This window comes from Lissotriton vulgaris, chromosome 11, assembly GCF_964263255.1.
Source record: "Lissotriton vulgaris chromosome 11, aLisVul1.2, whole genome shotgun sequence".
NCBI lineage: Eukaryota > Metazoa > Chordata > Amphibia > Caudata > Salamandridae > Lissotriton > Lissotriton vulgaris.
This window is the reverse complement of record NC_141699.1, coordinates 515,772,235-515,795,115: the sequence shown is the minus strand read 5'-3', so window position 1 is coordinate 515,795,115 and position 22,881 is coordinate 515,772,235. Positions and strand designations below refer to the sequence as shown.

The following is a 22,881-nucleotide window of genomic DNA, read 5'->3' as shown; positions in this document are numbered from 1 at the left end:
TTCTTTCAGCCGGTTTCCGGTACAGTGTGATAAGTAATATCCCTGATTGCTCATAGAGGGTAATATCCAGAAAGTTGATGGTGTGATTGTCCGATTGGATCGTGAATTTCAAATATGCAGATTGATGATTTAGCCATGTGAAAAAAGAGGATAATTCCTCAAGATTGCCATTCCAAATTAGGAGAATGTCATCAATGTATCGCTTCCAGAGACCCAATTGGTCTCTGAATGGATTGACTTGATTTAGGACAGTGTCTTCCTCGAAGGCCACCATGTAAAGTATTGCCACATCAGGAGCCAAGGGCTAGTTTCTCCAATTTGCGATTCTGGGTGGTCAGGTCAAAGTCCTTAAGCGATGCCTCCAGATTGCTCAAAGTTTCTTTAGCACTGGCAAAGTTAGCGTCAGCTGCTATCTCTGCTTTCAGTGCCTTGATTTCTGCAGTGATGAGCTGAACTTGTTCCGTGGCAGTTTCTACACCTAGGACCATCCAATGATGAGAGCAGTTATTGGAAATATGGCTAAATCCTTCTTTGAATTTGGGTACTTCAATAAAGATGGCCGGTTCTGTCTTGATTTGAAATCCCACAGGGATGATGTTCTCCTTGAGATATCTGGTTAGGAGATGTCCATGCCACCTGGTCCGGGCTTTAACGAGGCTTTAACAATAATACCCCCGTAATTTCTTCGACAGACACCACGGATTCTGAATACCCACCAATTCGGGTAAGACGTTGGCCTTTTCTTTATCTGATGCGATGTATCTCCTGCAAGATACCGATTGAGAGTGACTGCTTCTCCTTCATAATCCCCAGGTACAAACGCACGATCTTCTTTCAACCATTCAATTGAACTCGTGGCAACATTAATTTTACCACTGGGTAAGCCTGTTCTACGTTTATATTTGATTGGTTACTTGCTTCTCACTTTACGTGTTCTATTACAGACACGCACTCGCTAAGGGATCCAATGTGATGGTGGCCCTTGACCCCGTTTTCCATTTTACGAATCAAGGTAAACCGCTACCACTATTCAATATTTTGGTCCAGAGAACGCCATAGTCACCGCTCCACCCCAGGCCATTTTTCGGCTCCTAACGCTCAATTTAACTAATGTGACTTTTTCTCTTACTATGGTTCGGATCTACTCTGCGATATAATGGTTTTTTACCTCACCCTGAGCCCCTTTCTATTTCAGAATTTCAGAATTTCTAATTGCAGGCGATACCAAATGGTTACGTTTGCCGATGTTATAATAAATAATTCGCATGTAGAACTATAAACTCCACTGGTATAATTTATTTATTTATGTGTGCCCAAATGGTTTCACTAACGTAATACGAGGCATGTCCCACTACCATGAAATATAATTCTTTATTTTATACACACAAATTAGGTTGCCTGCCCCCTATTTTGTCCTGATGAAGACCCCACAGCAAGGGCACGACTAATCCCTGCGAACTTTTGAGGGTCGAAACGTAGACAATTACCTGTCTGATCATCAACTTCACGCCACTATTTGTTTCATTCATTGTATCATGTGAAGTATGATTCCCTGATTTAATGCTTCGAACTAATGGTCCTTTGTGCTGTATATAATTCGCTAATACAGTTTTACTAATTGGCTGATTTTACTGTCACTAATTCCCTTCCATCACTACATCCTCACCAGATCACTTACCACCACCCCTCCCTTCCCCCCTGGGGCACTGTACAACCAATAGAAATTATTGATTAGTTGTGTGTATATTCAGTATACCTAATCCCATTGTGAATAAAACAATGTGGATCCATTTATTGTTTGTGTAACTTATTTTTTGAATTGTCTACATTACATTACACTTACACTGGGACCCCTTCCTCTCAGTACTTATAAAACCCAGGTCCCAGTGACTATGTTTGGGTAAACCCCCCTATCTATACACTTCACATATTATGGCATTATGTTCCTTATCAGGAAACAGTATTTCTACCGTAACGGGGCCTGTGCTCGCAGGGCCACCATGGTCATAGTAGTATATTCGTAGGTTACCAATTGGGGGTGCAAGCCGTAGTAATGTGGCGGTACACAGGGGTGTGCCTTGCCAGCTTCGCCAAACCAAGGTGTAATAGGCGTGCAACACCTCAGCACCCCTTGTCGGGAAGCAGTACTCTCCCTTTACGGGGCACGAGCTCCCAGTTGCCATTATAGCAGACTCAGTGCGTTTGGGGATTTCCATAGTAAGGAGGTAGACATACACTGAACATTTCCCAGATCGTAGTGGTCAGGTGTTGGTGGTTCACAGACTTCCCGATACGCCAGTTGGAGGTTTTGGGGGCCTGTGGTTCCCCGGGTAGCCTTTTCAGTTGCACCAACAGTGGGTGTCAGTGTCAGGAGCGCCGTGTCTTATCGGGTGCAGCGTAATACCATCAATTAAGCCCATCTGGTGGCGCTACGGCAGCAGGTCTAATTTCCCTGGATCAGACAGCCCTAGCATATTTAGCACGCATTTTGGGGGGGGGGCGTGAAAGAACAGGTACACCAGGACATCTGGGTAGAAGTGAGGTCGACATGTCCGTACCCGGGGTACACCCTGGCGCAGACATTCCAGATCTCCAGATAGGGGAAGCGAGTCTGTGAGGCCATTGTGCCACTGGAAGCAAATACCTAGTAACAACAATAGTGAGACTTGCTATTTACAGACCATAGCCCAGGGTGCATCTGGGGGGAGTTGTGCTTCTTAAAAGACTTCGTCCATTTGTCCACAGCTGGGAATGAAACCATCGCAGAGAATTTTCTTGCCTAGTTAAGGGCGTATAGGGACAAGGTATGATCTTGCAGGGAGTTGGTAGGTCCCGATAGTCGGACTAAAAAATATAACGGCTAGGTTTGTGAATTCAAGGTTAGGGCATGACCTTTCAGTGTAGGAGGATAGGGTAGGCCAGATAGTCGGTCAACTACGCTGGCCTGTGGCGGTAAGGTCATGATTGGTGAGCAGTTAATTTAAGGGCCTTAGGGGGTGGCGCAATTCTCGAATGGGGTCGCCCAAAGGGAGGGACAAGTGGTCTCTCCTAGAACTCCAGGGGCAGGTACAGCCTGCTGGGTACATGAGTGTGGGGGAGGGGAGAATCACGCTTTCTCTAGGCTGGTTGGCCACCCCGCACGTGCACAATGACGCCAGTAAACGGCGCAGATACGCAAGGGCCTTGTTTTAATGGAGTTAATAGGCCGTACGGGGGTAACCGGGAGGCGGAAGAACCCTCACAGTAAGCGGGCCCTCTACGCATGCGCACTTCGACAGCAGGGCGTGGTTAATCGGGCGTACGGGGGTAACCGGGGGCAGAAGTACCCTCCCGGTAAACGGGCCCCCTGCGCATGCGCACTTCGACGGAAGGGCGTGGTTAGTCGGGCGTACCAGGGTAACCGGGGGGAGAAGTACCTTCCCGGTAAACGGGCCGTCTGCGCATGCGCACTCCTTCAGGAGGGCGTGATTTAGTATGGATCTGACACCAGTTATTAACCTTGCGTAGGCCCAAATAGGTACGCAGAAAATAAATATTGGATATGATTGATATGTTAGTCTCGTATAGGAAATACCTTGTACAAGAAGTATGTTAAGGTTAGCCATCTGATATCTGTATATATCAATTGTAAACGTTTTCTGCGTAATTGTGTAAATGTTGTTTATTTCAATTTTTGATTTATTTTGTATGCTTTAATAAATACGTCCGGGGGGGTCGAAAGATCCCCTGCGTTCCAAAGAAATCCCTCTCATGTCCTGTTATTAATCTTGGTTAACGGAAGAGTGGGGTCCTCCGGCAGTCCCTGGTCATATAACTGGTGGCATAAACATGGGCAGAACAGAGGGCGAACAGGCGTACCTGCCCTTTGAACCACGTAAAACTCCTAAAGCCCCAGAGGGGGACGCCACCACATCAGGATCTGTAGGCTCCCAATTAGAGGAAGCTGATGTCCGATCTCTGCTACTTACAATGAAACAAAGCCGCAACTCTATTGAATCTAAAATGTATGCGCTGAATGTAAGGATGGATTGCATCACCCAAAGGTTGGAGAAACATGACGGATGGATCAGCGAAATAGAGCAAATAATTTTGCAACTGGAGGATGTCACTACCTCTGGAGGAGAGCAAAAGATGGAGCGCCTACTAAAAGTCACAGCGTCAAAGAATGAAGACTTTGAAGCGCGCTCCAGCCGCAATAATATCCGCATTCTGTATTGCACAATGTATTAAATAATAATGCACTATGATTTATGTTATGTCTAATGTCAACCTAGCTATGTGATACTTGAATTATGTGTGTGCTTCATTATGCATTTTGTTGGGATTGAGTACTGTACTGCTGCATAAGTTAAATAAAAATAAAAAAATACAAAATGATTCTCTGATGCACAATTTTTAATATTTTCACCCCAAAGGTAATCTCTAGACCGATCTTTTATCATTTTCTTTGGTATCTTAAAGGCATCTTCAGGTTTGTCCCACAATGTTTCCAGAGCAAGAGCTTTAAATAGTCTTTTTAAATACAAAAACCAAGATATCTTAATATGGTTGGGTGAATTTAGAAGATACCTCAAAGGAAGTCTATAGGGCTTCAGTTCGGGAGTTCTCCAGAGCCTATATCAGAACAGTAAAGTTTCAACTGTACCATAAAGGAAATAGGACACAAACCCAAGTCCATCAATAAGGAAGTATTGGGGTGCTCTGACCGAGATGAAATAACTGCCTTAAAAAATGAATTACCCCCAAGTAGACAAAATAAAACACACGCTCAAGGGGGAAGTTATTAACCAAAATACTTGTTTGGGTAGCCCCATGGAGGTTCAGTATCATATATTTTGTTTTGCTTATGTTTAGCTCCAAACCCGATCGGAACAAAACTGAAGAAATCTGTTTAGTATTGCTTGCAGGCCGCTTAGTGTTTTAGAGATTAGCAGCTTAGCAGCTTATCATCAGCAAAATGTAATACCGGAATTGTCATGGAGCCAATTTTAGGGGCATTATTTTAGGGGAATTTAGTACACCAGGCAGGTCATTTACAAATAGAGCAAAAAGGGTCAGGACTAGCATGCCCCCCTGGTGCACTCCTCTTTTTATCCCAAAGGCGTCAGTCAAATCCTATTCCATATCTGATGCGTGAACTATTGTTCTCATGGATCCTAATAAAGATATCTAAAATAATGGCTGGGACTCCCATATTTTAGAAACTCCCCATAGTTTCGTTCGTGGAACCATGTTAAGCGCAGATTTTAAATCTACGAGCATGACACAGACACATCCTTTACCAAGCAATACATTTTTCCAATACATTGTCAAAAATCTCACACATTGATCAAGGGTGCTAATTTTAGGCCTGAAGCTGCTTGTAGATGTGAGAACGTATTATTGTGTGGGCCCAGTCAGTTAGTTTCCTTAACACTTGTCGTCGAAAAATCTTCTGGAGCCCATCCAATAGGCTAATTGGCCAATAGTTCCCAGTCTCATCACGTTGCCCTGTTTTGTAGCTAGAACGATTTCAGCATTACGCCAAGATTCTGGTGTAGCACCCCCTTCAAGTATCACCCTTGTTAGAAGGTTTAAATAAGTTACACAAATATCGGGTTCTGCCGCAGAAAGGTCGGATGAAACGCAGTCCAGACCCAGAGCATTTTTTGGGATTCTAAAATCCAAGTTTCTTAGGGAGTCTGTGCTGGTTATTACCTGGGATCTAATTTACCAAGGGTACTAGTAAGACCAGTGTCACCATTCCCCCAGCTACCCCATTTAGAATGTGGGCTATTTATTACAAGGGGATCTGATTGATTAGAAGTATTTGTTTGGCCAACATCCACACAACTCTACCCGCTTTCCACATCGATGGAAGCAGAATAGAGCTTCACAAAGTGGTCAACCCATTGTTGCAGGTAAACATTTTAGGCAAGTGAGCTGGTTGAGAAACAGTCACCATTATTCAGAAAGGAGATGAGTTGAATTAAACTTGTTATGGAACGTTTTGTGGAGATTGGTCAAAAGGCACCAAAGTTATTGGCAAACCAACTAAATGAATTTCCTATGGTATCTAGTCCTAAATATAATTTACACAGTGGAGACCGCCACTGTGTAACATATGTATGTATGTATATATATATATATATATATATATATATATATATATATATATATATATACGTCATGTGATCAAGGCAGGGATCTGCCGAAACGCGTCGTGAGGACTGGTGTTGAAATAAACTGAAAGAAAGCACTAAGAAGGGTCTGCCTCGTTTTCTTTTCTGACCCCATGGGAGTTGGTAGCTGAAGCGAGCAATTCCGGGAATATATATATATATATATATAAATTGTGCTACACAGAGATTATTCTTAACAAACGTAACCTCTTTATATTTGTGCAAGCTTGTTTCTCTCTTTCCTAACTCTATTTCGCCTGTTTTCTGGGGCCTAACAAATTAGTGTCTGTGAGCAGCAAATAATAGAACTAACAGGGTTATTAACAGTTTAGCAAACTGGGTATGCCGTCCCTCGGAGGATGACGTTGTCAACTCTTTCTGAAAATGATCCTTGTACTGCAATTTCTACTCCAATTTTCTTGTACATGTTTTGATCAAACTACACAAACAATTTTCAGAAGAAAAGGCTTTTTGCCATCTTCACTGACCTCTGACCTCAATCATTCGTGCTCCAGAGTCAACACTTCCCCCATTTCCATATTCTGTACATGTTGGAGGGTTCCAGCCTTTATTACAGTGACAGTTTCCATTACTATTGCATACCTGAAATATATAACAATCAAAAAGGAAATTTGATCATCTTGTTTCTACCTCAAATCCTAATCATTGTCTCCATGAAGCTTGCTGAAACGATTTTTCATGTAACTGTAATTGCATTGCTTTTAAATGCCTACTACCACTTACAAAGAAAGGAATATGCTACTTACCAGTATGCATCTGTTCTTGTCATGTAGGGCTTCTGACATTCATATCTTGTGCATAGATCACTGCCTAGTGTTGGGTCCGGATGATTGCACTTGTTGTCTTGGAAGAGTCTTCGAAGTATCACGAGATAGGTGACTCCTTCCCTGGACTACAGTGCGCATGGGCATCCTCTCCATCCTCAGATTATTTTTCGCCATTGTGGCAGAGATGGAGATAGGAAAGTAAGAGATGGTCATGCCAGAGAGAATGCTGCAGCTGCTACAGGCATCGGGGAGGAGGGCGGGCAATATGAATGTCAGCAACCCTACATGCCAAGAACAGATGCATACTGGTAAGTAGCATATTCCGTTCGAGGCATGTGGGCTGCTGAATTCATATCTTGTGCATAGAATGTATAGCAGTATCTTCTCTAGCGGTGGCTACCTGTGCCAGCTGTAGCAGTTTGAAAAAGAGTTTTGAGGACAGCCTGGCCTACAGCAGCTTGCTGTTTTGTTTGTACATCAACACAGTAGTGTTTTGTGAAAGTATGTATGGTGGTCCATGTGGCTGCCTTACAGATGTCTTCAAGAGGAATATATCCTAGGAAATCCATGGATGCCCCCATATTCCTAGTGGAGTGTGCTTTTGGGGGGACGGTTAAAGTATGTTTTTCCTTTTGATGGCATATATGAATGCATTTAACTATCCATCTGGCTATTCCTGATTTTGAAATTGGATTTCCCTTGTGTTGTGGTGCATAGGCAACAAACAGTTGCTTTGTTTTCCGAAAGGATTTAGTTCTGTCCACATAGTAAAGTAGAGCTCTTTTTACGTCTAGTGTGTGCAGGGCTCTCTCAGCTACTGACTGTGGATTTTGAAAGAACACTGGCAGTTCTATTGATTGGTTGACATGGAAATTGGATACAACATTAGGCATAAATTTAGGGTTTGTTCTAAGAACCACCCTGTTGGCATGTACCTGCATGAAAGGTTCTTGAATTGTAAGCGCTTGTAATTCACTCACTCTTCTGAGTGAGGTGATGGCCACTAAGAATGCAACTTTCCACGTTAGGAATTGTAGTTCGCATGAATGTAAAGGTTCGAAAGGAGGGCCCATGAGTCTGGTAAGCACTATATTGAGATTCCAGACTGGGGAAGGGGGGTGCCTAGACAGAATCACCCTTTTTAAACCCTCCTTGAAAGCGTTGATTGCTGGTATTCTAAACAGTGAAAGGTGTTGTCTGTTTTGAAGGTATGCTGCTATGGCAGCAAGGTGTAGCCGTATTGAAGAGTATGCTAAGTTACATCTTTGTAGGTGCTGCAGGTAACATATAATGTTTTGAATTGATGCGTCTAATGGGTTGATTTGGTTATTGGTGCAGTAAATAACAAATCTTTTCCATTTACCTGCATAGCACGCTCTTGTGGTTGGTTTTCTTGCCTTCTTAATGATATTTATGCAATCTGGGGGCAAGTTAAGATATCCAGACTCTAAGACCTCAGGAGCCAGATTGCTAGGTTCATTTGGTTGGGATCTGGGTGTCTGATTTCTCCATGGTTCTGAGTTAGAAGATGAGGTGCAAGGTGAAGTCTTTGATGGGGAACTACTGAAAGTTCTAGGAACGTCGTGTACCACGGTTGTCTCGCCCATGTGGGAGCAACTAGGATTAGTGTGAGGGAGTGTTGCCGCAGTTTGCGTGCCATCAGCGGGATCAGTGGTGCTGGGGGAAAAGCGTACGCAAATCTGCCTGACCAGTTCATCCATATCGCATTGCCCTGTGACAATGGATGTGGGAATCTGGCGGCAAAGTATTGGCATTTCGCGTTTTCTTTTGTGGCGAACAGATCTATTTATGGGTGACCCCACTCCTCGAAGAATGGTTGGAGGACTTGGGGGTGAATCTCCCATTCGTGTAATTGCTAGCTGTGCTTGCTTAACAGGGCGGCAACTTGATTGTCCTTCCCTGGAAGGTGTTCTGCTAGGAGAAAAATATTTTTGGGAATCGCCCACTTCCAGATGCTCTGTGCCAGATGGGACAGCTGTGGAGAGTGCGTTCCTCCCTGTTTCTGGATATAGTACATTGCGGTCATGTTGTCCGTCTGGATCAACACCATCTTGCTGTACAAGTATTTCTGAAATGCTTTCAGGGCTAGGAATATCGCTAGCAACTCTAGTTGGTTGATATGCAGCCTTCTCTGCTTGTTTGTCCAGAGCCCTGTACTGTGTATTGAAGGAGATGGGCTCCCCAGCCTGTCAGTGATGCGTCCGCTGTTAGTACTAGTTGTGCAACCGGCTCTTGGAACAGTCGCCCCTTGGAAAGGTTTTGTGGGTTCCACCACTGCAGAGAGTTGTGAGTGCGACTGTCTACCAACACTAGGTCTTTCAGTTGTCCTTGAGCCTGGTTCCATTGCCATGCTAGGCATTCCTGCAATGGGCGCATCTGAAGTCTGACACAGGGGACAATGAATATGCAGGAGGCCATCATGCCTATGAGTTGCATGAAGATTTGAGCTGGCAAAGAGCGGTTTGGCAGGAATTTGCGAATGAGTGTCTGCATACTGGCTATCCTTGCTGAGTTTGGATACGCCTTTGCCACCGAGGTGTTTATGGTGGCTCCCAGGTACTGCTGTATGTGGGATGGTTGCAGATGTGATTTTGTGTCGTTGATTGAGAATCCTAGGCTGCATAGCAGCTGGATTGTTTGAGATGTGTGTGCTGCACATTGGTGGTATGACTTCACTTGTATAAGCCAATCGTCCAGGTAAGGGTACACATGGACGTGCTGCCTCCTGAGATGTGCTGCTACGGTCGCTAAGCATTTTGTAAACACTCTTGGAGCCGTGGTAACCCCGAAGGGCAAAACCTTGAATTGGTAGTGTTGACCTTCTATTGTGAACCTGAGGTATTTTCTGTGGGCTGGATGGATGGGTATGTGGAAATATGCATCTTTGAGGTCCAGTGTTGCTAGGAAATCCCCCTGTTGTAGCAACGGGAACACTTGCTGTAATGTTATCATATGAAAGTGCTCCGACAGTATGTATTGATTTAGAGATCTGAGGTCCAATATTGGTCTGAGAGAGACGTCCTTTTTGGGAATAAGGAAATATAGGGAGTATACCCCTGTCCCTTGCTGTTGGAAAGGGACTTGCTCTATGGCCCCCTTTTCTAGCAGGCAATTCACCTCTTGTTGTAACAGGGTGATGTGTTCTTTGGACATTGGACAATGTCTGGGCGGTATGTTTGGTGGTTCAGTTCTAGGCAGTAGCCAGACTGGATAATTTCTATCACCCACCTCTCTGTGGTAATTGTGTTCAAGATGGGTAGGAACTGTTGGAGTCTGCCTCCGACTGGTGTTAAGTGGTCTGGACTGGAGGTAGTGTGATAGAGTCACTGTTTTGAGGCAGTGGAGGCTCTGGTGTTATTGCCTCCACGTCCTCTTTCCTTGGTGTTGTTACCTCTGTAGCATCCTCTGGTTGTGTTTTTGGAAAAGGAACTTTGCGTGTTACCTTTATATGAGGCCGTTGTTTGTGAGGAATGTCCTCGTGTATTTGCCCTGTATGAGGAGCGACGAAAAGAGCCCCTTTGTTGCTGAAATTGCAATACCCCCTTTGATTTTGCTATCTCTGTGTCCTTTTTCATTTTATCCAAAATGGTGTCGACAGCATGGCCAAATAAAAAGTCCTGATTAACAGGCTGGCTAAGGATAGTGACCTCATTTTTAAAACCAGAAATACGCAGCCATGCATATCTGCGGAGTAGAACACTAGTGTTGATTGACCTAGCTGCAGTGTCTTCTGCGTCAGGCACGCATTTGATGGAGGCGTTAGTTATGAATTTCCCCTCCTGTATAAGATCTTGGGCTTGTGCTTGGAAAGGCTCAGGTAGGTGTTGCATTAGGGTCTCTAGCTGGTCGTAATGCACCCTGTCGTAACGAACCAGTAGGGCTTGTGTATTACCGATCCTCCACGTGTTGGAGGCTTGTGCTGCTACTCTTTTCCCTGATGCCTCTAGTATTTTTGATTCTTTGTTTGAGGGAGTAGCCTCCCCAGTGGTTTGGGAGTTGGCTCGTTTACGTGCATTGGCCACTACCAGTGAATCAAGTGGTAACTGCCCTTTGATGTAAGTAGGGTCTATAGGGGCTGCCCTATACTTTTTTCTATTCTGGGGTTGATGACCCATGCCCTGGCTGTATCCTTAAATATGTCAGGTGCATGCTTCAGGACTCCTTTTAACATGGGAAGTGTTTTGTCACTTTTTTCTGATGTGGGGAAGGTGTCAAACAAAAAGTCTTCCTCTATGGGGTCGTTGCATATCCACGTTGTGGAACTGTGCAGCTCTATCTATGAGCTGTTTAAAAACCACGGTGTCATCAGTAGGTGACGGCTTAGTAGGATAAGAGGGCATATCAGTGATGGGATGGGTGTTGTTAGGGTCAGTTGGCTTTGGCTCATCCCCTGTGTTACCCTCGTCGTCCCCGTGATGAGAGGGAGAGTAAGGAATATAAGGATTGAAAGGAGTAGTAGGCATGATAGGTTGAAAAGGAATGAAGGGTCTAGAAGGAGAAGTTCCAAAGTCATTTTTCTTTAGTGGAATAGGAGACTGAGTTTCAAAGTCCAAAGGCCTCTTTTTCCTATGCAGGATGGTAACTTTACCAGTCTCTGGGTTGATAAAATTTTTTGCTTGGTCATCAGAGGGATCTGGGTGGAAGAGTTCTTCCTCAAAAGTCCTGGGTTGAGTCTTAGGCTTTGGTTTGTCGAAGACTTTAGGTTTAGGAGCCGATCTTTTCGGCTCGGGCCTTTTTTCAGGTCGACTGTGTCTTTTGGGTCGGCGCGTTTTTTGTGCTCTATAGGCTTCTTCGGAGAAGTGTTGTCTCCCGAGTCGAGGTTTTTGTTGGAAACAACTGGAGACTTTTGTTTTTTCGGCTGAGTGTCCTTTCCGGAACCGATTGTCTTTTTTGGATCGACTGGTGTCTTCGGATTCGGTGTTTTCGGTCCGAGAGGACGTTCTGGCTTAAGTGAGGGTTTAGGTACGGCGCCTTTTGTCGGGTCGACGTTTTTCGGTGCCGAAGGCTTGTTTGGGTCGGCGACCTTCTTTGGTTTGGCGCCCTTGGGTTGTGTGGCCTTGTTCGGGTCGACAACCGCTTTTGGGTCGACAAGTTTGGGCTGCACGACCTTCTTGGGGTCGACAGTCTTTTTCGGCTTGACGCTCTTTGGTTGTGCGGCCGCTTTCGGATCGACGGCCCTCGGGTCTGGAACCTTCTTTGGGACGATGTTACTGGGCCCCGGGGTTTCCGAAGGTTTCGGTTTTGGAGCCGAGCCGGATGGCGGGGCAATCGAAACTTTTTTATGATCTTGGATATGGCCATTTGGCAACGCTTGACCGGAGCCGTTGTTATCGGGGTAGATGGTGTCGGGGGCAGAGTACTCACGATTTGCCCCGGTGGGATCTCGTCATCGGAGTTCGAGTAGTCCTCTACGGTGACGATCTCTAGGTCCGAGTCTGGCGCCTCTTGTAGTTCTTGGTCGTTATCGAAGATGTTGTCCAGGTCTGGTGCCTGTCGTTGCCTTTCTTGCCGGGCTGCACGTCGGTTCCGAATAGTTTTCTTGGATCGAAACTGTGTGCAGGCTGGACAGCTTTCCTCTTTATGGTCTGGGGAAAGGCACTTGTTGCATACTGAGTGCTTATCAGTATGTGCGAACTTGGCATGGCATTGCGGGCACCTTTTAAACGGGCTTCTTTCCATCGACGATCGACTCACGTGGCGTCGAAAAGGCTCAACGGCCCGCGTCGACGACCGCTTGGAGATGGAAGGCTGGATCAAGTAGAGAGGTACTGATCGAGAACAATACCGTCGAATCGAAGGCCTTTTGGCCTTTAGAAAAGTTTTGTTTTTGATTCCAAAGTTGGAGTATAGGAGTTTGCATCCGAACCCAATGGCGGAAAAAAACAATCTGAGGATGGAGAGGATGCCCATGCGCACTGTAGTCCAGGGGAGGAGTCACCTATCTCGTGATACTTCGAAGACTCTTCCAAGACAACAAATGCAATCATCTGACCCAACACTAGGCGGCGATCTATGCACAAGATATGAATTCAGCAGCCCACATGCCTCGAACATATCGTTATTCACTTTTCTCACATTTATGGTATTGATTCAGATGTTTTCTTCTGAATTTGTTTGCTATCTGATGCTCACATAGGCAATTTCTGACTATAATATCAACAGTTTCACTTGCCAAGCATCATTCTGCCTCCTAATTCTCTATTTAGGTGTAGCTTACTTCATTTTGGCTCTGGGGACAGCCCCCACTGTTCATCCCACGACTGTAAAAAGAAGGCTCTTCTTCTTGCCAATAGTGCTCTCAATCGTCTGCCTGGATCATGGGCCTGGAGAGGAGAGAGAGAGAAGACCAAGTCCGGTCATGCCACGGCTATGCCCTAATTAAGGGCATTTTAACAGAACACTCATAATGGGTGCCTTCCTATTCGATCACTATGCGTCACTGCTAGCTTGTTCCTTTTAAACTGAGGCACATGCTATGTTTCAATGATTCACACACCAAGGGGCCGATTATGATGTCAGTTGGAAAGGCTCTGAATGGCATTCGATTTGTCCAAATCTGTGTTGGAAGCCTTGTTTCATACCAAATCGTACAGTTTTCCCAACAACCAATTACGATGCCTGGAACCTGTCCGAGCAGACCAAATTGGTTCCGAAAGGCATCCGGGCAGCCCATCTTTCAGAGCAGATTCGTACAGCTCTATGGACCCGCGTTCCGGACGAGCGATCAAGATGACCGATTCGGACAGTCATTCCAATTCAGTTTGCCAGAGATGAAACAGCTTTTGGAATTGGTCTTTGGGGGCCCGTTGCAGGCCTCCCTTCACCCGGAGGCATCTGAATGTGGCCAGTGGGGGTACCCAAGGGACCCCTCTTCATTCACAATGTGGCAGGCACCTTGGGTTGGCTACCACAGAGTGTCAGGATTTCCCCAACCACCTCTCAATGGGAGACTGTGTTTGCCTACGCAACACAGGTTCTCATAGAAATCAATGCGCGTCCGACCCAACGATGTTGGTAAGCATCGTAATCGATCGTCCACACTCACAGGACCGGATTAGTTCGGAAAATATTGCAGAACTGATCAGTTTGGGACAGCTCCGAACGACATAGTAATCGGTCCGAAAGCCACAGACTCGGGGGGGGGGGGGTCTCTTTTGACAAGGAAATGGCACATCGCAGTGCTGTGGCAAATTTTGGAGTGGCGTGCGGCATCATTTAAAAAAAAGCAGGGATGCCCTGTATTCACAAAAATACGACAGACCCCTGTGTTTTCCCTTGCACTGGCGCTAAAATTAGCTGCCTAGCGGCAACACAGACGTCCTTGCGCCATGGTGCAAGGGTGTCAGTGCTGCACACCATGATTGTTTATGTGCAGGAAGGGGCACCTTATTGCATATAGACAATCTTTAGAGGCGATTTGCTCTTTCTATGACAGAAAGAGCACAAAAAAACGAAGAGAAATACAAGTATTTCTCCCAGTTGCGACAATCTAATACCTGCTTTTGCACACAAAGTGGTATAATGCCGCTTTGTGAATATGGTGCAGAGCATTGCGCCACTACAACATCTAAAAAAGTGACGTTTCAGTTGTGCATTCCACTTGTAAATATGCCTGTCAGTTTCTCTCAATATCACCAAAAAGGAAACCACTACTAAACACCCATATGAACCAGGTATTATGTGGGTGCTATCTCAAAGATAATCTGCATGATAGAAACGCAGTGTCCAGTGCGGGGCTAGGGACAATGTTATCCTCAAGATTAAATACAAAAATGTGTCCCTAAAGGTAAGATTCAAAATAGCATTTTAAAAAACAGACTATAACTGAAATCAATTCAAAAAGAGCGCTTGATATCTGTAATTTAGGAAAACCATGTCGGTTTATTAAAATATTTAAGAGCAACACATAAGGCAAAATATAATTAAGTTCAATAAATCCATCATAAAGTTCAGAAATCAGTTGCCATGTGGCCCTTAATAGTTTAAATCATCGCAGCAATGAGAAAAATATTCTAAGGGACAAACGTAAAAAGCACTTTTGCCGTCGCAAACGGTCTGATTACTCGAATTGGCCATTTGCAATTGTAAAAATGATTATTCTTTTGTACAATCACCAAACTGTGATCCGTAATAAGTTGCTGAATCGCAATTTGATTTTGTGACCCAATTCTAATTCAGTATTCAGAAGTGGTGTGTTTAGGGCATCCCTTTCAAATCGGAAAAGTATGTATTAATGTTTTGTGACCCAAATCCTGTTGCGAAACATTAAGGGATTCATTTACAAGAAAATGAAGCAGCGTGCTGCCGCGAACCATTCTACTGTGCTGCGTCATTTTCAAAGCAAAAGGATGCGTCGTAGTAACAACAATATGACACATCTGTTTACTTTACCTTACACTGGCGCACAATTGGCTGCCATGCACCAGCACAGGCACCCTTGCGTCTTTTTGCAAGGGGGCCTGCATTAGGTGGATGATTGTATTTGTGCAGGAAGAGACACCTTCCTGCACAAAAACAATCATTGATGGCATATCGGCAGCACGCATAGAAGAACAAGTTACTTACATTCGGTAATGATGTATCTGTAAGAAACATATGTAGTTAGAGGTTCCTTACCTTAGAATTACCGCCAAGCGTGAGACTGGATCCCGAGACATTTTTTCGTAACAGTACCCCTGCGCGTCAGTAAGTGGCTTCGGTAGATTCTGCGTCCGACGTCAGCACTGCGGTCGATGAAATTACATTGTAATGTCTACTTAGATCCACCCCTGCGCGCTGATGTCAATTCTGACACAATTTTCCATGCCACAAGCTCAGAGCCATAAAAGACACTGACCACTGGTGCACATAACTAGGGGCCTGTAAGGGAGTCTCTATCCCTAGAAGTCAGTTCGCAAAATGGGGAGGATAGTTGGGGTGGTAACAAATCTATACCTACATATATCTCTTACAGATACATTGTTACCGAAGGTAAGTAACTTGTATATCTGATAGAGACCGTAGTTCTAGATTCCTTACCTTAGAATAGATACCCCAGCAATGCCAACCCTGGTGGTAGGTCTGCAAACTAAGTACACACCAGAAAGTTCTGGAGAACCGAGTAGCAGAAAAAGCAGTCTCTCGGGACTTGGTTGTCCATGCAGTAATGTTTTGTGAACGTGTAAAGGGATGCCCACGTGGCTTCCTGGCAAATGTCAACCAGTTGAACTTCACGTCCCAATGCAGTAGTGGCTGCTGTTGCCCTTGTAGAGTGGCGCGCGCCACCTTACGGGGGGTTCCTCCTTTGCCAAAGAATAGCAAATCTTGATGCATACCCATTAAGATATGTTATGTTTGTGTACGGCCCCACCTTTCTTGGTTCCCACATAGCCCACAAAGAGATGATCGTCCACCCCGCAAGTCTTTAGAGTGGTCAAGGTAGGAGGACAGCGCACATTTCAGGTCCAGACGGTGGAATCTCTCCTTCTCCTTGGAGGGGTGTGGGGGCACGAAGAAGGTGGGCAATGTGATGGTCTCACCTATGTGGAAAGAAGTAACCACTTTGGGCAGAAAAGAGGGCCGAGTCCGAAGAACCACTCTGTCCAGATGGACAGCAAGAAAAGGAGGTTTCGAAGACAGAACCTGAAGCTCACTCACCCTGCGAGAAGAGGTGATGGCAGGCAGGAAAACAGTCTTTAAAATAAGAAGACATAGAGGGCAATTATGTAGTGGCTCAAAGGGAGCACACATAAGACAAGTAAGGACAAGATTCAAGTCCCACTGGGGCATTACGAAAGGAGAAAGAGGAAAGAGATGAGTAATGCCCTTCAGAAATCAGTTTACGAATGGGGACTTGAAAAGAGAAGGCTTATCAGGAAGGCGATGAAAGGCCAAAATGGCCGAAAAATAGGCTTTAAAAGTTGCCAGAGCAGAGCCCTGCTAGGCTAAAGAAAAAGAGGAGAACCTCTTAAAGAGAGACAGAAAGGGGATCCACAGCCTTTGCTATGCACCATGCCACAAATTTGTTCCATCCACAGGGTCAAAAGGCAGACTGCATGGGGCGAGAAGTTGCTGCGAGGTCCAAGGATCTGGTCGTGACCCTAGAGTCCTTGAAGTGCTCGAGCGCATGGTCCGCCTTGTCACCAAAAAGGCGACGTCCATCAAAGGGCATGTCCAAAAGTGTGGATTGGACATCGCAAGAGAAGCCAGACGTTCTCAGCCAGGTGTAGCACCTCAGGGCTACCGACGATCTCGCAAGTTGGCGGTGTCCAGTCCACACCAGTTGGTGAACTTAGCTGCGTCTCGACCCTTAGCAATAGCATGGGTGAGCACGGCCCAGACCTCTTCTGGGCACTGTGGCAGTATTTGTCTGACAGTATCTCACCCTGTGTGTGTATAACGGCCCAAGAGACATGCAGTGTTCACTGACTGCAGTCCTAAGCTGACAGAAGAAAACATCTTCCTCCCAAGATGGAACAGCTTCTTGAATTCCCTATCTGGGGGATAAGTAGGGAATGCACCTTTTGTCAGTGAGAGCCTCATTAAAAGGAAGCAGGAGCTCCGAAGAGGCTGCTGCCGGCTAAAGCACCTCAGTCAGGAGGTTAGTCCTGGCAGCCACCGTAGGAAGCTTGAGGCCCCAGGCTTCAGCCGCCCTATGCAACACCACAGCGTTGAAAGCTCCCTCCTCCATAGCCACGGTAGGGTAGGAAAGCATACCAAGGTCTGGATAGGTATCCAGACTAATGACAGCACCCAACTCCTTGCGCTAGTCCGGCTCCTCAAGTTGGTCTGCTAGAGAGTCAACAGATCCTCCCAGTCCTCCTCACCCTCCTTTGGCTGCCACTCAGGGCGGTAGGGAACGCCAGGTTTAAACAGCTGTACAAAAGTACCCTCCAGTGCTGGTACAGACGTTGGTCCGGCGCCGTGTCCAAATCGGCGGTGAGGCTGGGGTCGATGCCAGTTGGGGTGCAACCGGCATTGTCACTGGAATCGGCACCGGGGAAGGTACCGTGAGTCGACCAGTGCCGATCCGGATCCAGGCCTGGATCCTTGGGGACCCTGTGGCATCGAAGGCCCTGGGCCCCCAGCTGAGTTCATGGGGCCCAAGGGCGCGCCTGTGGAGTCAGGCTGCCCAAAGAGGCTGTAAAATGTGCAAAGCTGGGCAGGGGACGCTCCGGCTCCGGGAAAAGGAGGGAAGCGTGGAGCCCTCCCAGCGTGCTCAGAGGAAGGAGCCGGAGAGCAACGATGCTCCGGGTCCCATGTCAGGTCGGCCGATGGATGGAGAGAAGACGAAGAGGGGCGATGCTTCTTCGCCTTCTTCTTGTGCTTCGACTTAACGGAGGAGTGCCAAGACTTCTAGGACGAATGGTGGTGACTCCACAACCATTCCACAACCTTCCCCCTCGACTGGGACCTCGAACAGCATGGAGTGGACTGCTGGGCCTCCAAAAGCTTTTGGGATCACTCCAGCAAAGACTTTGGGTTCAAGGCCCGGCAGTCGGAGCACGACTTTGGGTCGTAGTCGCGCTCCAGGCACCAGAGACACACAAGGTGCAGATCGTTGACTGACATCAACTTGTAACAAGAGTGACAGGGCTTGGAACCAGGCCGGTGACTGGACATCCCTCGGGCACCAGGAGTGGAAGACCCAGAAAGATGTTGATAAAAGTCGAAAAATGGTTAGTCAAAAAAACACTCTTCGGATCTGCACTATCTGGCGCAAAAAAAAAAGAACTGACGTCAGAACGCAGGGGCGGCGTTTAAGGGGAGACCACGACGTCATCGCGGCGACCACGATGCTGGACTGAGAGTCGACAAACACCACCTACCGACGTGTAGGGGTACTGCTATGAAAACATTTCTCAGGATCCAGTCTGACACCTGAGGGTAATTCTAAGGTAAGGAATCTATAACTACGGTCTCTTTCAGGTAGAGGAAAAAACAAGGAGAAATAAAAGTATTTCTTCTCGTTGCCCAACTGCTATGCCTCCCTTGAGGGGGACATAGGATTCTGACACATTCCCATCTTTCAAAATGTTGTATAACTAAGAATGTGTCAGGTTCCATGTATGTTGCATTTGAACACCCACAGCAACACCAATGGAACGCCTCTTTTACGCAGAGTAATGCTTTAAGGGTGCTTATATTTACAAGGCTATGAAAAGTAATGCAGGGTAACTTTATGTGGCCTTGTAAATATGGGCAAGCCCATTGCACCCCCGGTGCATCAGAGAAAATTGCGCAGTGGCGTCGCAATGGGTTTGTAATGAGTTAAAAGTTTATTTTAATTTTTTTAATTGATCCTGTTTTCCTTTTTTAAAAGCAATCACAGACTTGATGGTCTGCTGACCCCAGCAGGCCACCATCCCTGTGATACCTAGTGGGTCGCAATGAGCAACCTGCCTCATTAATGTACATGAGTTTGGTTGAATTGCGATCTAATAGGAATCTGCAATTTACTAACTGATCTATTAGTAGATAGGTTGGGTAGCAGTTCACCACACAGGATGCAAATTGAAACCAGTATTTTGTGACCAATGCTAAATACATCGGGCCGCAAGTCCAGAATGTGTAGCAAATCAATAGAGAAATTGGTAGCATCCCAGTGCACGTTTTTCTGCAGTGCAGTGTCAATGAGAAATATAAACAGACAACGAATATTATGAAGCAATAGCCATAAAAATACAGGATAGAGCTGAGGCCTAGTTTGGCCTTTGTCAGTTCTGTACATCACAGAATTATCATTTCAACTGCAAATGATACATGTTAATGTTTAAATATAATGCTATTCGCAAACAGCTTACACTGGAGCGATATGTTTTTTCTGAGTCTCTGAATACAGGAACCTCCTCTGTCCACAACTGGTTCCTGTTATATACATTTCTAGATTTCAGATATAAATCTGATTAAAGTCGGCAGTTTCCTAGCAGTATTGGGGCGGTTCTAGTGCCGGCTCCAGTGTCAGCCTCCCTGCACTTCGGTAGCCGTGGGCTGGAGAAAGGCGGCTCTCGGACAGACAGCGAAAGGCAAGCATTTGCATTCGGAGGAGTTCTGAATGGGACGTTGCCGAGGGTTCAGCGGTGGCGTCCTGTATCCCCCTCTCTCGGGCATTCTGCTGTTGATGGCTGCTCGCTTGTGAGGTGCGGGACTCACTGCGGACCCTTTAATCTCCGTCGGCGTGTTCCTAATGAATCACTCTTTGCCACGCTGCCTTTCTCTGACAAAAGACTCGATCCAACGCGACGCTGTTTCACGCCTCATGTTGGGCTTCACTCTTTTGAAGCACTTGGCGTCAGCAGCGGTACTCTCCCTCAAGCTGCCAGCCTTATCTCTAATCGGTGAAAAACTCTCTGCAATAATTGGAGGCGGTTGGTGTTTTCGAACTTTTCTGCACCAAGGAACTGACCTGGGAACTTTCCCATGGGGTCCTGGATCGCCGCAGCTCCAGCACTGCTTCACCGCTGCCGGAAACCGGGGACCACATCGCCCAGCACCCCTTGCGCCGAGGAAGGCGCGCACGTCCTGTCCCGCCCCCGGAGGTGCTCAGAAGTACAGCGTGAGCCCCTGGGGAGCGGGGGACCTTTCTGAACCAAGGAACTGACCTGGGAGCTTTCCCCTGCGCTCCTGGATCGCCGCAGCTCCAGCGCTGCTTCACCGCTGCCCATACCGGGCTTCCTGCTTCCCTGCCGCCGGAGACCGGGGACCACATCCCCCAGCACCCCTTGCGCCGAGGAAGGTGCGCACCCGGAGGTGCTCAGAAGTACAGCGTGAGCCCCCGCGTCGCGGGACCTCACGCGGGTTGGCACCCGGGGCTAAGCCCGGGCAAAGGGCGGACCCTCGGTGGCCCTCCGAGGCCTGAGGAGGACGGGACGGCTCATTCCCTTGCTTTTTAAATTTGTTTTAATTGGACATTGTTTGGTTACCCTATTGCCGTATCAACCGACCAATATTATCTATATTCTATCACCTTGGTATTATGACACGCAAGGGGCCTCACATAAAATTATTCCTCCAGCAGGGCACGGGCTCGGGACAAAAAGATCGTACCACGAGCTGGAGACAACTGCCCACCCCCAGTGGATCAGACAGCTTTGATCCATGTGCCTCCGCAGACAGTACCCAATCCCCTCCACTTACCTCCGATAGACCACAAAACCTGTCCATCTGGGAGGAACTTAGTGCCTTGTGTGGTACTAAGTATGTCCCGGTGTCATCACCCTCACCCACAAAAGACACTATTTTAGTAAACTCAAATGGCAGTCCGCGGGAACTAGCTTTACCACCTAAGAAAGTTAAAACCCAAGCTTCAGTACCGCCCCAGGGTCAAAAGACCAAAAGGAAGTATGATGGGGAAAATGACAACGAGAATCAATTAAAAATTCGAAAACTGAGCGCTAGCCCCACAATACCCCCCAATAACCCCACTGTACCTGAGGTGGATGTGGGAAAACCAGAAGAGCCAGTATTGTCTCCCCAACTGGCTTTACTGTCTCAGTTTGAGCAAATGCTATCATCTATCATATCACCTTTGATAAAAAAAATCATAATTTGCGGGATAGGCTGACAAGCATCGAGGAAGCCTTTAAAGCGAACTCCTCACCTACTAATAATATGGTAACATCTAATTGCCCTAACCCCCCTATTGCCCCTGCCGTAAAATCTAAATTAACCAAGACACGTACGAATGTTCAAACTCAAACTTTAACTTCTAATGTACCCACCTCAACAGGTCCTATAGATGCCCCTAAACCTGCGCTACTAAATCACACGGCTCTCAGAACAGACCTAAAAAAAAGCGGCCCGCATACACTTACCACCAGAGGGCCGCCCCTTTTGTGTCTGTTCATTCAGGGGTACCTTCACTTACTCGTGGGAAACATGAATCACAATAGGACCTACTCAATAAGGTCATATTTTGGTTAAAAAATAACAGACTCCTGCCACCCGCTCAAGATGGTGGAATCCTGAGCGTCAGAAGGGTGGGATGGCTAAGCTCACTGCCCAAAGACATCCCTGGGGACCTGGTGTTAATCAAATTTTGGAACAGGAACGTTGTCCCCCATTTACGATCTTGCCAGCCCAAAAAAGGTGACGGCCCCATTTGTATTTGGGATTTATATGATTTCTACCCGAGCTCCCCACACAACCATTTAGTAAGACCAACAGTTGAGCACAATTATTTGTTGGGTAAGGGATCCTGTGTATCTAATCGCCAGTAGCCTTTTTTGAATCAATGATCAAAAATGTTATCTTTTAAGAATCCCCTATAAGAGACCATCCAAATGTACTAGCACAGGTGGTATTTGCAGTACGTAATTAATAAGGAAGCTATTGACACAGGGCGGCCATACTCTTTTATCAAACCATGACCTATATCTTGGAACTGTTTGCATGTCTCATGTCCCTTTCCGTTTTAGATTTTTAAACTTTCAAAGGGAACGTTTTACAATGATTATCCAATTCGTCATATTGATTTAATCCTTTTTTTTTTTTAACAGATGTCACTTAATATGTAATGAAATATTATGCTGTATATTTATGTATTGTTGCTGCTTTTATGATTTTATATCTAAAACCGAATAAAGCTAAGAAAAAAATAAAAAAAATCTGATTAAACATAATTTGAAAAATACTTTGCAGGAGGCATATAAGTGCTCTCTTGCGGTTTCTTTTAACAACAGCAGAGGTCTTCAAACTTTTGTAGGTTGAGCCCCCCCAACTGAATTTATTTAGATGTTGGGCCCCCCCACCACCTCACAGAAATTTTGGGAATCTGGTACACTACATAATCGACCACCACTCGCATCCCGGGCCATATCGAGCAAATAATGTTCAACACAATAAGAGTGTTTAGTAAACTGTAGGTTTGTGAGTGGGTGTGGTGAAATGACTGAGGCTTATTACTCTGCTAAAAACACCATTTCCCAAGATAA

General features: G+C 46.1%; 1 protein-coding gene across 1 annotated transcript in view; it reads right to left on the bottom strand.

Annotated features, from left to right (window-relative positions):
• The window catches only part of LOC147683095 (disintegrin and metalloproteinase domain-containing protein 9-like), a 2,555,772-nt gene that overhangs the window by 184,833 nt on the left and 2,348,058 nt on the right, over positions 1 to 22,881 (bottom strand). Inside the window, exon 16 of the mRNA XM_086942496.1 lies at positions 6,650 to 6,764. Within this exon, the coding sequence (XP_086798622.1) occupies positions 6,650 to 6,764 (115 nt within the window). The remainder of the gene's footprint in view (positions 1 to 6,649; positions 6,765 to 22,881) is intronic.